The sequence below is a fragment of the Corvus hawaiiensis genome, chromosome Z (genome assembly GCF_020740725.1).
Source record: "Corvus hawaiiensis isolate bCorHaw1 chromosome Z, bCorHaw1.pri.cur, whole genome shotgun sequence".
Lineage (NCBI taxonomy): Eukaryota > Metazoa > Chordata > Aves > Passeriformes > Corvidae > Corvus > Corvus hawaiiensis.
The window spans coordinates 23,510,229-23,527,497 of record NC_063255.1 but is presented as its reverse complement, the minus strand read 5'-3'; the positions used below and the strand labels follow the sequence as shown (position 1 = coordinate 23,527,497).

The following is a 17,269-nucleotide window of genomic DNA, read 5'->3' as shown; positions in this document are numbered from 1 at the left end:
CAGGGAAGCTCTGGCAAAACCACCTGGCTGCTCCCTGCTGCTGCTCCCTCTCCTGCCCACTGTGGAGGAGATGGCTGCATGTTTTGCTTCTCTTCCATCCACCTGATACATCTATGTTGCATTGATTTAAGCTATTAATTTTTGAAGGGAAGGACTGCTTTACTGAGTTTACATGCTGTGTCTTGCTCAGTGGGACACAAATCTCAGGTGTGGCTGAGAGGCTCTGCTGTTGTTTAAGTAGTATAAATTGAGATGTGTAACTAGATGAGTATTGCTTATGAGCTTCCCTTGACTGATAAATTTTTCTGAGCATTAATTGCTTTGATAATTTGTATTGACAAAACTATTGCTTCTTGAATTAAAAGCAAGGAGAAGCATCCTTGTGTTTGAGGCCTTCCTGCCAGACAATTTTTTCAGTGCTACAGGATAAAAACAATTATTCCACTCCTGCAGTCACAAATACCGGCAAGGATATTTAACAATTCATAGTAAAAAATTCTGTACCACACTTGAGTTTCTTGTTGAAATCACTTGGCAGCAGCCATAGCTTCAAGCCTTTTGCTTAATCTACTAGACTGCAAATCTGTTGATAATTCTCCCTGATACTTAATTTGCGATTCATATTTTAACAAAGGTTATTTTCCAGAGAGCTTGAAGTGGAAATTCAAATTTTTGGCCTCAGCAATGCAATTGTGCACATGGTGCACACTTTCTGCCAAATGCACAAATAAAGATAAGTTATTAGTAGCTAATATATCATAATTTAAAAAGAGGGTTTCACCTTTCTGAGACCATTATTTTTTAAGAAATCTCTGTCTTTTGGTATCACGCTCACCATATTTTTTCCTAAAAACTGAAGCCTTCAATGAAAAGTTAATTTACATGACTCTTTAATGGCTTCCTTCAGCCTGATTCTTTAAGAAAACAAATAAACTAGGTTAAATATGGGCTTATTAAACACCTTCCCTCAAAGCTCAGTTGAACTCCCTCTGAAGTGCATGAGCCCCAGATGGATTTCTGGGGACACTGCTGAGCACTGACTGATGCAAAATTGCTGCATTTCTTCAACAGCAAAGGCAGGGAAAAGAGCACCAGTTCTTCAGTGAGAGTCCAGCTGCTTTGATATAAAGATAAAATATTTCAACTCTTAAAGCAGCTGAATGAACTCAGAAGCAAGAACGTAGAATTTACTTTTAGTAATTCAGGTTAAGAATTGGCACATCCAAGAAAATAATTTGCTCTTATATGCAATTACAGGAACATACACATTAATAGCTGAACAAAGCTGTGACTCTTCCAGTTGATGAGAACCCCCATAAAATTTCTCTGGTGGCACTGCACTCATGGAGGTGTCACTGTAGCCTGGAGAGTTGTGGGGAATGCAGGTAGATGCTGCTTTGGCATCTCCCCAGAACCCCCTGATGCGTGCTCCTCCACCTCCCAGACTCACAGCGTGTCCTTCCCTCTGCTGAGGAACATTCTGTTTCCAAACAGTATTTTCTGTGAGGGAATGATGCTGAAGGCAGGAAGTATCCCTGCACCCCCCTGACCCCTCCCCCGCAACTGATCTCCTGGTGATCTCTCCTTGGAATCCTAAAGACACAGAAGTGAATGCACCTTCTGCTGTTGCTCAAAACCTGCGTGATTCTCACCCTGTTGGCTCTTTGCCTCTTCCGCAATCACTTCTATGAGTTCCAGAATATTACAATGAAATTAGATTTTGTATTCTAGCTGCAATTAATTTTAAAAATCTCAGAAGCGTTTTCTGGTATGCTCACTCCAGCTACTCTTTAGACAGATACTTTCAAATTACAGTAAAAAAAGCTTCATGTCCTGTGACATACATAGATGTAGGTATGTGTGTGAGCTGCTGAATGCAAGTATTAGGGGATTCAGCTCTTAATTTTTCATTCTTTAGGAAGGATGCATTTAGAAACAATAATCAAATTTTTCAGAAAAGAATTAAGGAACTATTGCTAAGGAAGCTACAAGGAGGTATTACCAGATGATGCTCTATCCACAAATTCACTGTTCTGCTGAATACGTATATTAGCTGCTCCTGTAGTAAAACATAAAGTAAATCTTAACCTGAACTGCTAACCTCCTGATTTTCACTAAACCAGGAAACTGGTAAATACATGGGGGTGTTTTTCTTTCCTTTTCTAGTAACAGCAAAAAATTCTTCTTAAAAACCAGAATGCATCTGGAATGTTTTCTGCAGTTCTATTAGATTACCTTATCATAAAATCATCTAATCCCTACTTTTGTTTTAGGTCTCCTATTTGGAACTCCAAAAGTAAAATTAATTTTTATGACCTTTTTTTTTTTTTTAAATTAATAACCTTTCTTCTATAATTGGTATTAGGACTGTGTATGTGAGTTTCACAACAGGTCATAAGGTGTTTTCTGTAGCTATTTCCCAGAATGGGAAAAAGCAGGAGAATACAACTGATCCATTTTCAGTCTACAGTGTTGAATGTGCAGTTTCACACAATAGCTTTTGATTAATTGCAGCTAGTGCATTATTTTACATTCAGTTTTCTGTCTTGCAGTTGGGCCTGTAGCTCATAAACAGAATCTCTACAAAGGAGAAATTATAGGACCAAATTTTAGCATTGCAAAAATAACCAGGACATAATTAAACAGAAAGTCAGCATCTCCCTGTCATTTTTGCAGCAGCACATTTGCTTCTGATGCAGCTCATGCAGGGACTGCTGAGGACAGGACTGAGGTGATGCAGGGAGAGCTGTAGGCAGTGCCTCCGTGCTCTGCTCCTTGCGGATTGGCAGAAATGAGGAAACATTGCTTGAGGAAAGGCATAAAAATCTATCATTATAAGGATTTGACAAATGCACAGCTATTCACAATGACTTTCCCAGCATGTTTTTTTTTGTTTTGTTTTGTTTTCCCTGTAATGTACCCCTCTGCCATTTGAATACAAACAAGCAAAAGATCACTGCTAGATGGGGAAAAAAACTATGGCGTGGGTTTTCAAGGAGGTGACTGTTCCTTCCCCTGCAAAGATCCCCCTCCGGGCACCCTCCTCGCAGTACAGCTAACGTGTCCTTGTGTCCCCAGCACCCGCTGTGCCCACCATCAAGGCCGAGGACTGCACCGTGTGTTGGGACACAGCCACTGTCCGCTGGCGTGCCGCATCCGTGTCTGCCGAGTCCTTCATCTTGGAATACTGCCGGCAGCACTCGCCGGAAGAAGAAGGACTCAGGTCAGTGCCGCAGCCACTAAAGCCCCTTGGTCAGATTAGGCAGACGCTAATGACCATCCCCCTGACTGCGGGTCATTACGTAAGAGATTATTCTGCCTGCAGCCATGCAAGGAAGAAATCTGCTTTTGTGTGCTGAGGCATTTAAGGGGCAGGCACTAATCTGTGAGATTAGGGTGAGACATAAAAATACTTCCTTTTTATTCTGCTTAACCGGACAATCCCTTTGATTTGGGGCCAAAACCCTGGAGATGTGGTGCTGTCTGCAGTCAACCAGAAGTTGCGAGGCTGTGCTGGTCGGGGAAGCAATAGCGGCCCCAGGACAAGGCAGAGCAGGGCAGCTCCATGGGAAGGCGAGTGGTGGAGGAGCATGGCCCAGTTTGCTTTTTGGAGAGCAAGACAGAAGTCAGCTCTGGGCACAGCAAGGGCGACACGGGTGTCCCAGTAACACTGGTGACCCATTTGTGCTGTCTGGACGTGTGTGCGGATGCCTCCCAACGCACAGCTGAGCTCAGTGCTGCCTGGCTGTGCAGGCATGCCACAGGGCTCCAAGAGTAGCTTTGAAACTAGGGGTAGTGGCTGTTTATGCCAGACCCGTTCTGGTTTCCCCTATGCTAAGCCTGTGCTGCATAGAGGAGAGGATAGGGAGGGATGTCGGCACCACTGAGCCGTGGAACTATGCACTGTGCGGAAATGCAGAGAAAACTATTGCAGAATCATAGAATCTTAGAATAGCCTCGGTTAGAAGAGACCTTAAAGATCATCTAGTTCCAGCCCTCGGCTGTAGGCACGGAATTACATGGTGGTATATATGTCCTTGGGGCTTGGGAGTTTTTGTTTGTTTGCTTTTTAAAAACGGTGACAACAATATTCCAGCAAAATATAGTTGCAAAGGTCTGAGAAGTTTTGGGAGGTGGAGAGGGGTGACTTGCCATACAGGAATCTGTGAAAGAGCCTCAGCCCATCTGTGGTTGTCTTTTTCACCTCCTGAGAAGCCTGATTAAGGTCTTCACCTATGGGCTAGTTAACATGGGCGTCAGGGAGACTGGGCAGAGAGGGACGAGCTCCATGAAGAGGAGGGAAGGGCTCCATGCCCTGCAGTCATAATTAGTTAAGTGGACTAAAGCGTTCATAGCTTTGTAGGAGAGAAGTACAACTGTGAAACTCTGCATGCCTTGCTCCTTACAAAAGTAGGCTGAAAACTGAAATTAAAAATTTCTGTGTGGGTGGGAGACTTTTTATCATGCAGTACCAGTGTGCTGCATTACTGCAGTCAAGGAGAGGTCTTGCCCAGTTCTCCTGCCTCTCAGAGGGACCTGCTCTGTTTTGTACATATTTCTTGAGGCCACCAGGTCCCTGTCAACCTGCCAAAGTTGCTGTTGGTCAAAGATAATGGAGCTGCTCCCAAAACATATGCTGGTTGTTTGCCCTCAAGTTTCTGTGCTGTTATCTGAAATTGACTTTTTTTCTCAAAACTAAACCAGACACTGTGCTGATTCCTGTAATCCATGAGCAAGGTGTCGGTAACACCAAGTGTTTTCTTGTGTGGTGATAAATGTGGCAAAAAAGCTTCCAGAACAGACCCATTTGCTTTCTCAAGTGACCTTGTGTAAAATGTAACATGTTTATAATTATACTGAGTCACATTTGGCTTTTTGGCCTTCCTGTCAGCAGAAGCTGGCCTTTTACTGAGACAAGTGTAAAAACTTCCCAAAGGACAAAATAATGAATTTTCTCAGAATTGCTATAGTTTAAAATTCTCTATTTGTAGAAGGGCTCTGACCTCTTTTTGTGCGTCAAAGACAATGTTTTGCCACTTACTTTCCCTGAAAACAATTTCCCTCTTTCTTTTTCCTAAATCAACCCCCTCAGAATAACCTGGAAATCTTCTGTAGTGTCACAAGTTGTTACAAGGCTGTATAAATTTTTTTAAATATTTCTGTTTAAGTTTCTACATAAATCTGTGGGTAAAAGAACCCCCTGGTAGATGAAGAACTTGTATCCAAGGCCTCCAAGGTGCAATTTAGAATTAGAAATCAACTTGACTAGAAGCCAAGTACCTATATCAGGTGGAATAAAACTCTGACTCTATGCACACTCAGAATTTTGGTCTCAAATCTTGTAGATTCTTCTGGTTTTTTTCCCTTGAAAGCTTGGAGTTTGGCCTTTGCAGGTTTCCTGAGCAGCATTCATCTTGGGGATCAGCTAAATGTGGAGCCCTTTCACAGACAGCCTGTGCCTTTTGTGCTTGCAGCAGCCCTGCAGCTAAGCAATTTCCCAGTCCTTAGGTGGGAGTTCAAACACATTTCTCAGCAACCCTAGAAGGTTCATTCAGTTGCTGCAGAGGGCACAGTGTGAAAGCGGAGGTCAGGGAAGAACATTCAAGAAAAGTACTGGAGAAGGCAGTGTGGCCCCATCCCATAAGGCTGCTTTAGCAGATGTCATTCTGGAAGCTCACTCAAGGTAAAGGACACTGCCAAGGGAGCAAACAGGGAGAAAGGCCCTCACTGAACAGCTAGAGACATGTGGTCTAAGCCAGCTGCCTGTAAACTTCAGCATGCCACAGAATTACGGGATGGTTGATGTTGGAGGGGACCTGTGGAGATCACCTAACACTCCTGATCAAGCAGGGCCCCCTAGAGCCAGTTGCCCAGGAGTAACTTTTGAATAACTCCAAGAACATCCTTGGAGCAGTCCCAGCTCTCCAGGGGGAGAATATGAAGCACATCTGGAAGTGAAACCTCACTAAAGGTTCCTTTCCAATCCTGTCAAAAACCAAAACAAACCAGCCACAAAATCCCAACCAACGAAAACATAAAATAACCAACCAACCAACCAAAAAAACTCTACCCAAATCTACGTTTTCCCTTCTCCATTCTCTCTTCTTACCAGCTTGCCACCTGAGGGACATGACTTCCTATAAAATCATCTTAAATCTTCAGCAAAAATGAGTCCCTGGCCTGCTGCAGTGGTTCTAAAGCTCCTTCTCAGGTTGAATCTTTTTCCAGAATCTTTCTGAGTGATGCTTTGAAATGTTTCTTTCAGTTTAAAGAGCTCTGCTATTTTCTCAGCCTCTTTGTGTTGAGAAGTCAATCGAGTTGTGGGTGGAAGATGGAAAGCTGTGAGAAATGTAGTCCAGGGATTAGGTATGTAGGCTGTTCAGATGGAAAGCCTGTGTCACATCATGAGAAATCCATAAGACTCAGGGAGGCAGAAATAAGTGCAGCATGTGGTGAGCTTGTGAAAGTGGATGTAACTGAATGTCATCCTCTCTGACGGTGCAAGACCGACACTTCTCAGGAATGAAATTTTCAGTCTCCTTATGGAGCAAGTCTAATGCTGGGACAAGAGGAGCAAGTCTCCCTCCTCTTGCATTGCCCACATGATTGTCCTGGTAGCTCAGGAAACAAGGTGTTGGAAACACAGAACAACCTTCCTTCCCTCTAACTCTGCCATCATGGATAGCAGCAAGCAGGGGGTGTTTTGGTGACCTAATCTCAAAATCAGCCTGAGCTGGAATAGAGGAGAGGAGAGGGAGAGGAGAGGGAGAGGAGAGGGAGAGGAGAGGGAGAGGAGAGGGAGAGGAGAGGGAGAGGAGAGGGAGAGGAGAGGGAGAGGAGAGGGAGAGGAGAGGGAGAGGAGAGGGAGAGGAGAGGGAGAGGAGAGGAGAGGAGAGGAGAGGAGAGGAGAGGAGAGGAGAGGAGAGGAGAGGAGAGGAGAGGAGAGGAGAGGAGAGGAGAGGAGAGGAGAGGAGAGGAGAGGAGAGGAGAGGAGAGGAGAGGAAGCATGTGGCACAGCTGGGAGCAAACTCAGAGCTATTTGCTCTCTATTTTTAGCTTCAAGAGCTTTTTTCCACTCATGGTGCACCCTTTCTGTGTGCTTCCACATGCATCTTGAGAAGCTTGCATACTTTCACCCTAACTCCATATCAGTGATAGCAGCACAGCTCTGGAGGTACTGTTTCAGTGGGATCCTGGGGGTGGAAATGACAATTATAGCACAGAGGGTGTTGTGAATCATTGCACGGCATATCATTTGCTGGGTTCAGGCGATATTAAAAAATATCCCCTAGATGTTGCTTCCTTTAAATAAATGAGGATGCTGATGAGAGAAATGAACATGAAAGCACAGATTTCCCTAAAACCAGAGAAATCACAGATTTAGCAGACAACTGCTACTATAATATAAGGTGAAGAAACATGCAAGTCCTTTTTGTTCTGCTTTAAATATCATATACCTGATATTTGGAGATTGGATTTTCAGTCTCACAGATTCCTCTTACAATGAAAGGATTGAGAGGAGATACTTAAAATATTTAACTTCAGTGTTTCTTGACTTTCTACACACTAATTTTTGTATCAACGATACCAAGAAATTGAGAGGACAATGCAAATAAGATAGTATTTAATCTAAAGACCAGGATGCCTCATGCTTTGCTAACATTATTATTACATTTCAAATCATCTCTAAAGTGGGCAGGTGTATATAAGGTAGAAACTATCTGACATTAGAAATGTTGTAGGTGGACTTCTTTTTCTTTCAAAATTACAGTTCACTGCTTAAGGTGAGCTTGAGGAAGATCCATCTGTAATGCTTGTTACAAGAAATCAGAAATGAAACAGCCTTCCACCAACACAGTCAGGATGCATTTTCCCTCGCCTTCTCCTACACATAACCTGTATGCTGTAAGAGAAGCACTAATCATACCTTCTCCTCATCCTTGCTTTTGCAGAGTCAATCTAAAGCATGATAAACTACTGCGATTTCTGGGGAGCCCTCAGTATTAACTCTCCCCCTTCACCTTGCCCTCTCAACAGGAGAGCCAATAGATAGTAAGACCAGTTTCTTCTTTGTATGCAGCTTCTTTTGCACTTAGATCTGGCTCAGAATGTAGCAAATGAAATTCCTTCTTGTCAGCATATTCTGTTTCATTAGTTGGCAGCAGCAGGACTGTTTTTAAGCCTTAATCGTAGCTAAAATTGATGGGCTCTTATTCTTAGGCAGCTTAAAGCTGGCTGAAATAGATTACCAACCTGAGAATGCTTTTTGAAAATCTGATCACTGTTTTACAGCCCAGGTCTGCTTAAAGTCAAGATTCTTCTGTCTCACTATTAAAACTGCAGCATGCTATTGCTCTCGGATTTAAACATGCATCTAAATTCTAATTTGGAGAATTTCTTATTTGTAAGAGACCTAACTCTGCACTTTGATTGCTGACTCTGTTCTGTAAATGACTGGACCCAAAATGTTCTCTAAATACCTGTGAGATATCTCTGGGATCCAGACTCCAGAATATGAATACCCCATGTCTACTTATTACACCACAATGTAACTGTCTAATTGAATTTAGAAATCATTTTGTGTTTTATTATTTAATCATCTCATAAATAGTACATAGTGAAAAAGAAGATCTCCTAATTTCTTTGGAAGGACACTGACTTACATGACCTTTTCCAGAAGACAGAAGAAGGAGCTGTACACAGGGCATCACTGTGCTTAAGGCCTGCTGATCTACATATTGCCACAGACAGCTTTCGAGGAATAGTTTAGCATATCTTCTTTCATCTCACTTGTAACTCTGCTCAAAACTCCTCTCTGGTGGTCTGTGCTTCAGATTCACATCAAAGATGTCAGTGTGCTGCTTTTAAGGAACAGATTGGGTAAGCCTTGCTTAGGAAGCATGGGTAAATTTCTTCAAAGCTCAGGTGCCTACTTCTTTTCCCCTACCTCTGCTTCTATCCTGTTATTCCTTTCTCTCACTTCTTTCATATTTGCCTCCTTTCTCAGTTCCCATCTTGTAGTTTTCTTCAATCCATCTTTTTTTCTCTTGTCCCCTGTACTCAAGTCTAAAGAGCTCATATTCTCATCAGTCAGTTACACCTCTTCCCCAAACCTTTCAGTGAGAAACAACTAGCCTGCTGTGCTGTCAGTGCCCTGCTGAAGTGGTCTTGTGGTCGGGGCCTTGGTGAGTCATGAGCATGAAGCAAACCATGCAATTTCTGCCATGTTTGCAACCACTTCTCTTTACTGCATCGGTTCCAGCATTAATGTAACACGTTCCCCAAAAGCAGCATAGTCTTGTGCTGATCATGCTGGTGCCCCACACTCTCTGAAATTCTTTTAAATTGAAAGAATAGGTCACAGAAGCACCCAGTGCATTTTCTTGATGCTCTCAATCACTTTTAATGACAATTGTCAGAGCAAAATACCTATTACAGACTAATAAGGATGAAGCACCAGTCTTTCCCCAAGATGCCATCCTCCTAGAAAGAGATCTGTGTGGTGTAAGCAGGAATCGCTGCATTAAGAGCTGTGAGATTTTTACCTCGATGTGATAAGTGCAGCAGACGCAGGCATGTGAAAAACCCCGATGGATGGGCACTGATTATTCTGCAGTTTGTACTGCTCTCTGGTGGGATATATGCGTAAAAACAGTCACCCCTAATGAATAGCAACGATCTGATCTGACTGGTGACTCGCTTGCCTTACCTCCTCTGGGGTCACAGCAATTTGTGCTGGAAAAGGTAATCTGGTTAGTCTAGCTTCTCACAGAGGCATTGCTTGCAGGTGGCAGACCATCATGGGCTCCACTCTGAAACCTGAGGTGGGAGGGGAAGTGTCTTGTTCACTCTCCAAAGGCAGGTCTCCCATTCTTGAATTTAAATACTTGCCTTGTAGATTCCTAAAAGCATTTCTGGAAGGAAATAACCTACTTTATACAGATAAACAGTCTTTACCTGCAGGCATACAATGCAGAGCATGTGTATTGTCTGGCTTTGCTGTTATCATATGAGGCAAAAAATGAGGAAAATCAAGACCCACTGCGTGAGAACTTGTTAAGCCCATCTTTCATACTGCTGTCAATGTAGAAAATAAAATGGCATCTTTCCAACCATCTAAAATACTTTCACTGGTACTTAAAAGCACCTGTGAAGCAGATTATGTAGGTGCTGACTCCTGCTTTCTAGCAGTGTGTCAAGACACCAGGGGTACAGGATGTGAGGGCTGGAGTTTTTGAGGCACAGTCTGGGGAGCATAGTCAAAGCAGGGCACTGTGTGAGGGCAGCTCCTCTGCTCTGCCTCCTGCAAAACTGCCCTGATAGAGTGCATGGCACCACAACAAAAACAGAGCCCAGGCTTAGCTGTTGAAGGATTTGTGAGTGAGGGGTTCCTAATAAGAAGTTAATCACCATTCTATGATGATTTTATGATGAAGAGCATGATTTCTGTGCCACCTCAGATAAGGGTATCGATTCTTTTGGACTTGTATGTAGCATGTGCCCAGGTAGTAAAAACACGAGTGTATTCACTGTCATGCAACTGAATTAATTAAAAGGTGGGGGGTTTTCTTCAGAAACTTACTCATTTTGTAAAAAATGCAGACTTTTCACAGGAGGCAGATGAGGATTTGACTCTGAGCTGCTTAAATTTTATATGATGAATTATACTGCAAACTGAAGTGATCATTACACCAAATGACTCCACTGGGTGATAAGGTGGTGCATGAGCAAAGGCCTCAAACTTCATCAGACAAAGTGAAGACAATCCCTCAAGTGAAATGCTGAAGCTCCTACATAACACAGTTGTCAGTGAAGACAGTGTTTGCCTTTCTCATTTGGAGTTTCTGTATGTTGTCTGTTGTTTCAGTAGTAAACAATACTGTTAGGGGACTTAGCTGTTGGCATAAAATAGTCTTCCCTCATTTGGATACCTGCATACATTTTAATGTATCTTCAACATTTGCAGATCTTTCGCTTGTATAAAGAAACCTGAACTGAAAGTATCCCTGGAGCCCAATGTGAACTATTTCTTCTACTTGAGGGCTGTCAACCCATTTGGGACAAGTGAACAAAGTGAAGCAGCTCTCATCTCAACTAAAGGTAGATCATAATTTCCTGATGTCAAAACAATGGGATGAAAGGGCAAAGTAGCCAAACATTTTTCTATGGAAATTATACCTGAAGTTCCCAATATGGTTGTAACAAAGTTATTGAAGTTTTTATTTCATTAAATCAAATTTATATCCATTTTTTTCTGCTTAAAATTAGCTTAATCAGGACTACTTCACTTGAAATTTGTATATTTATGTATTTATGTCCTATGTAAAACTGGTGTGACCTCAGAAGCAAAAATGTTGAATTCTGTCAGAGAGATTAAGTGATTAAGTATTCTTCAGGGATCTCAGTTTGCTTGAATCTGACAGAGCACAATCAGATAAAAGTTGTCATGACCTAAAGAAAACCTCTCACAATTAAAACCTAATGGAGTTTGAGTGATGGGGAAGCATGTAAAGCAGTTTTAAAATATAATGGATGATTCAAACTCCAAGATTTCCAGATAAATAGTGTTAAATTATGTATGGTTCTTCCAAATCAGCCTCAAAATTCGAATTTGCTGTTTTGAAAAGAGCAGTTGATTGAAAATTATTCAACCTTCTTACATAGTCTTAAAGACCTCTTTATCACCTAGCTGCATTTCTGAATATTAGACTGCTGTCCCAGCTTGGAAGACTCCTTTCATTTGCATCCAATTTTCTGTCACTCCTACCTGCCACCAGTCACAGCTCTGTCCAGCTAAGATGGCCGTAATTGTTGCTTAACATTTTATGATTCATCTCATGTTAATGTAGCCAGCCTCTCAGATCTGGTGTTTCTTTGAATTGTACCAGGAACTCGATTTCGCCTGCTGAGTGACACAGCCCATCCTGCATTGCAAATCTCCTCTAATGCAACAGTGATCCACCTTCCTGAGAAAACCAAACTCACTGGGTGAGTAGCAGTATGGTGGGCACAACCATTCTGTGGGGTTCAGGATGTATCTCTCGCTTTAATGTTTTTGCCAATAGGCATCTTTCACATTACACTAATTTTGTAGATGAACTGAATCATTTTGGTCATGCAGCCCCTGGACTTTGTGCAATTGAACCCCCCTTTCAAACACTGCAACATCTCAATAAAGTCGGTGGTGGGATTGATGTAGGTGCTGGACAGAATTCAGTGTCACACTAAGGAATGGCTAGGAAGTCAAAAGCAGTGCTACCTACTTGGACTGCTCGATTTTTTCAGCCCATGGTCACTGCTTAATTCTTCAGAGTCTCAAAGCAATTTTTTGCTGCCCTGAAAAGGTCAGAGTTGTGGGTTTAGTTTTTAATACATTGTGGATAGAAGTAATCCATCTTCCATAGTTTGCTTCTCTCCTGAGGGCATTATTGGTAATGTTTTCCAAAGTATTTGTGGCTTTGGAGAACTAGGAAGTGCTCCTGGGATATGTTAACGTGGTTGTACCAGGCTAGCTCTATCCATTGAGAACACTGCAGGGGGATTGACATATTGCTATCAGTCCAGGACAAGCACAGGTCCACTTGTATAACTTGTGCCATACTGATATGGCTTTTTAAAAGGTGATGAGGATTTACTGGTTTAAGCATTTCTTGTTGCTGTTACCACTGAATGTACACAAGGTGTTTGTGACTATGTTTACATAAACCACCAGACTTTCTAGTTTGAACAAGCCTTCAAAATTTGAGGTCCTTTAGGTAAGTCCGTCTCAGTGCAAAGAAGAAAAGACTCTCAGTTAAATCTTTGATAAAACTCTGCAGTTAGAACAACAGAGTGCAATTCATTGGTAATTTTACATGATGCTTCATGATGTGACTGAAAGAAATATCACAATATGGTTTGTCTGCCACCACACTCTCTTTACTGTATGCCTCTTTCACAAACAGGTTTCCTTCAGTCCTGGGTGAACTGCTGCCTGCTCAAGGATGTCATTACTGGGAAATTGCTGTCTCTGCCTGCAGAAGCTACAGGATTGGGATTTGCTATGAAACAGCAACACAGAACAGTGTCCTGGGGTTGAGTGATACCTCCTGGTGCATGCAATGCTGTCCTACACAAACCAGGTAGAGAGGAGTCAGTCTGGCTGCTTGAGAAGTTACTTGTCCTTCATGAAAATAAAGCTGGTCAGCCACAAGAATCATGAGAGCAGAAAGGATTCTTCTGCTTTATTTATGCAAATTCGAGTAATAAGAAAAGGACATCTACGTAAGATCTTTAGACCTCCTCTTAGTTTAAAAGGTCTTATAAAGCACCTTAAAATTTATCTCAAACAGATGATTTTAACACGCTTCACCCAGACAGTGAATAAAACTTAAAGAACTAGTTTGTTGCTGCTCATATCCTGATTTGCTTCACTAAACCCCAGCATGTGTATTTATTTCCATAAATGCAGCCTTTTTAGAACGTACTTCCATCTGCAGGAAATGTCAAGCCCTGACAGGGAATGTTTTCTCTTGCCTTGTCCTTCACAGCAATAGGCGCTCGCCTGCTGCTGTGGCAGGACTGCAGGGTGCTGGGGTAGTCTGTGGTAGCAGGCCAGCGCCACAGGCTGCTGGAGGTTTGTAAGGCACCACCCTGATACTTTGTAAAGGTGCTCTTGATCCAAACAAGAGTGCTTTTTTCAGTGTGAAATCACATGGATGTACGAGCATAACTAGCTAAATGAAACATCCGAGAGGCTTTTTTTCTAAGAGTCCAAAGACGCCAAATGAAAAGGCTCATCAGGGTGCCAGGGAGGGCTTGAAGCAATGCCACATTTGTTTTGCCTATGTACTGAGCAAAATGCTGTTGCCATGTGATAGGCTGCTGTATGCAGCCACCTGTTAATAGATTGGAATTAAGGTTATTTCTGGTAAATTGCTATGGGGAGGCTCATTGTATTCTGGTTTCCATTTTCCCACAGCTTTCTTTACAGATTTCTTCACACCGGTGTGGTGAGTGATGTCCGTGTGACGGAACACCTGGCCAGGATTGGCATCCTGTTGGATTACAGTAGTGGCAGGCTATTGTTCTTCAATGCAGAGAGAGGACTGTTGCTGTTTGCCATCAGGCACAACTTCACTGCTGCGGCTCACCCAGCCTTTGCCCTGGAGAAGGCTGGAGTGCTTACCCTGTGCACGGGAATGGAGCTGCCAGAGTTCGTGAAGCACAGCTAATCTGCTGCTTCACAGTTTCTAGAAAACAGACAAATACAGCATCAGGGGATAGAGAGAGGAAGAGGTATGCCAGGAAGGGATAGCTGGTCTTCACTGATGAATGCTATGTGCACAGCTCTCCTTCACATCGTCAGTAATTGTAGTTACTGCTCAGACACATAATCACCCTGAGCCTGGAAGAAAATCGACTCCTCAGATGGAGCATGCACCTAGTAATACACAGAGCAGTACTTCTAAGGGGATACAGAAGTTTTGTTAGATATGATAGTGCTAGCTATCTTTTTAAAGTTAATTATGAACCCGTGTATGAAATAAATGCATTTCTCACTGCAATACATGAAAGTTACTGTTTCATCATTTGCCAGGACAGCCAGAGCCTGAGTCCAAGATGATGTGCTTGGAAAATGTATAAAAATTTCAACAACTGAAACATGCTGCAGATTGATATATCCTGTGCCATTGTTTGCTAATTCTTTAATGCACAAATTAAGAAAAGTTGGACACGCAGAGATCCTCATGTTTGCAGAATGAGGGAGTCCCAAGCTAGTTCTTCATATCAGCCATAGAGAATCTGAGTATGCCACATCTACTGAAGCTGCTCACAGCAGACTAATGGCTACCCGACTGTGTTAGTAAATATCTGTGCTTGTGAATAGCTAGTCATGAAACATAGGTATAAGGAAACTTGGTAGTAGTGGTAGAAGTCTTCCCTTGTGGTTTTCATCCTCAATTTGTTGGGTAAGTGGTTTTGAAAGTGAAAGGCAGATTGCTACGCAGGACCTTGTGGATCACCACTTTTCTGTCACTGCTTTTTACCTGTGCTCTTACAGATTTGATGCTCCTAATTTCAGATTTGTGTCCATTTTCCTGCATCTGTCTCGCTCTTTCCTGTTATCCAATCTAGTACCAGCACAGGAAGCTGCAGTGTTTCAGGGACACCAAAACAGGTGGGCTAAAATTGGTATATGTCAGCACAGGAATAGGATGCTGATTTTTCCCTGTGGCTTTTTCAAACCATTTTTCCAAGCACTTCATACGTTGATGGTATGGCTGTCTTCCTGCCTGTCTCAAGGGCCAAAGGCCCACATGCCAGTAGTGCTGAACTCCAGTGAGTGCTGGGGGAAGTTAATCTTAAAGCAGGCAGGCAATGTTTTCATGCTGTGCCTGCTCTGGAGATTTCTGCCTCAGGGGAGTCTGTTGCCAGACTCATTTTTGAGCTCAGCTGAAGAGCTGTACTCTCCGAATTAAAACAGGTTTCAGGAGTGTAACAGAGAGAGTTTGCAGCTGAAAAGAGGAGTTAAATGAGTTACAATGATGCTTCTGCTTTTTATGCTCAGAGAAGGTGCCTGCTGCTGTTGGTTTATTTATGATTTAACACCACCAAGGCATGTGTTTTCTGCTCCAGTCTGCTGTATGTTTGTCATCCCAGGAGAGCCACAGTCCAGACTGTCATACAGGCTCAGGCAAGCCTGAGCTTGGTTAAGGCAACACAAAGAGGATCCTGTGACCACTTAAGCCGGAGCTCTTTCTGGCATTTCAATAAAAGGGTGCCAGTTCTGAGTCCCTGTCAGGGACAGAGGGGAATAAAATAGCAGGACTGTGCCCTGTTGGCTCAAGTGAGTGTTTTATAGAGGTGTGGAGGATGGTGAGAAAAGGTCCAGGATTAATTGGGAAAGAAAGACAGAAAGGGTATTGGAGGTAGCATTACTCTGAAGGCTGAAGAGGAGGAGGTGGCAGAAGGTAGGCTGGAAACTCACACAAAGCAGATGGTGATAAACTAAGAGGCGGGTCAGTGGTGTCAGCAGGGTGTGTTCCTCAGGCTCCTGCAGCCAGTGAGCTCACCAAAGGTTTGACTACCCCCAGAGCTTAATGTGGTTCTTAGAAGTAAGCCTGGAATATCCCAGTGCTGGGCTGATATTACCTATGCCACTCACCCTGATCTCTGCCATTCCAAAAGTGGGATTGCTTCATGGTCATCAGTATGATATATTGACAAGGGGGGAGACAGTGATAAAAGGAGAACAAAATGACAGGAAATTTTCTGGATGTTTTCTTCAGTGAAGGCAAGAAACAATTGCCTTGTCAAAGGAAACTATGTATTAGTGGTTTTAAATAATTAGTGGTTTTAAAATGGAAAGTGAAAGCTTTGTCTATTGCCAGACATTATCACTCAGGTACTACCACAACACCTGAGCTTGGCAAAATGTTTTTATTGGAGGTACCTACCTCATTCTTAGAAATATTTGGTTAATGTCAAAAAATGGCCTGTTTTTTGATGAATTTTATAGAAGGTCCAGCTTTTAGATTGAGCAGTTTCAAAAAGTGTATTTACTGTTTATGTGAAAGCTGGGTAAGTTATTTTAAAATGAAAGTGTCACTCAAAGAGCTTAAACAGTACTAATTTGAATGTCTAAATCTGGTCTGCTTTAAGATATGCCAGATGAAGAAGTCCTGTTCAGAAAGATGGAACAAAGTGCATGCTAAACAGAACACTATATACAAGTTAAGTATAAGGAAAAACTCATGTTAATGAAGAAAGCAGACCCTGAAAGCCACAGCTAAGCTGGTAAGACTTACAGTATATGGTGCAAACTCTCCTGCCCTTGGAAAGCTTAGAGGTACATCTGCTATGATATTTTACTTGCCTGATGGGCATTAAGTCCAAGAACTTACTTTCCAGAAGGTGGCTGTTCCTAGACACTTCAATGTACAGTGCAGTCCATATAACTTTGCATTCAGGTGAACTGAGACTTGGACATTTGTTGCACTCACTTTTTCCTGACCATTGTAGCTTGTATAGTAGAAGAAAAAGACAAAAAACTCCCAATCACTGTATTTTTGTTGTGCTTGATGAATTTAGCATTTAGAAATACCTCAAAACCAGCAAAGAATATCACTAAGCTTGGCTGATAGTCACTAAGACTTCATGAAAATATTGAAAGGGTTGTGTGGTATCTGTACACAATCTAGTCATCATTCCATGCTTAGTACATTAAAATGTACTTAGTACATTTTAGAAGTTACACAAACATCTGTAAAAGAGTTCACCAGTAATT

At 42.4% G+C, this 17,269-nt stretch overlaps 1 protein-coding gene across 1 annotated transcript in view; it reads left to right on the top strand.

Moving 5' to 3' along the window:
* CMYA5 (cardiomyopathy associated 5) overlaps positions 1 to 14,546 on the top strand; it is a 47,269-nt gene extending 32,723 nt beyond the window's left edge. The window contains exons 9-13 of the mRNA XM_048292199.1: positions 3,079 to 3,223; positions 10,967 to 11,100; positions 11,889 to 11,988; positions 12,945 to 13,121; positions 13,961 to 14,546. Of these exons, the coding sequence (XP_048148156.1) occupies positions 3,079 to 3,223; positions 10,967 to 11,100; positions 11,889 to 11,988; positions 12,945 to 13,121; positions 13,961 to 14,213 (809 nt within the window). The 3' untranslated portion in view covers positions 14,214 to 14,546. The remainder of the gene's footprint in view (positions 1 to 3,078; positions 3,224 to 10,966; positions 11,101 to 11,888; positions 11,989 to 12,944; positions 13,122 to 13,960) is intronic.
* Positions 14,547 to 17,269: the final 2,723 nt, after the last annotated feature.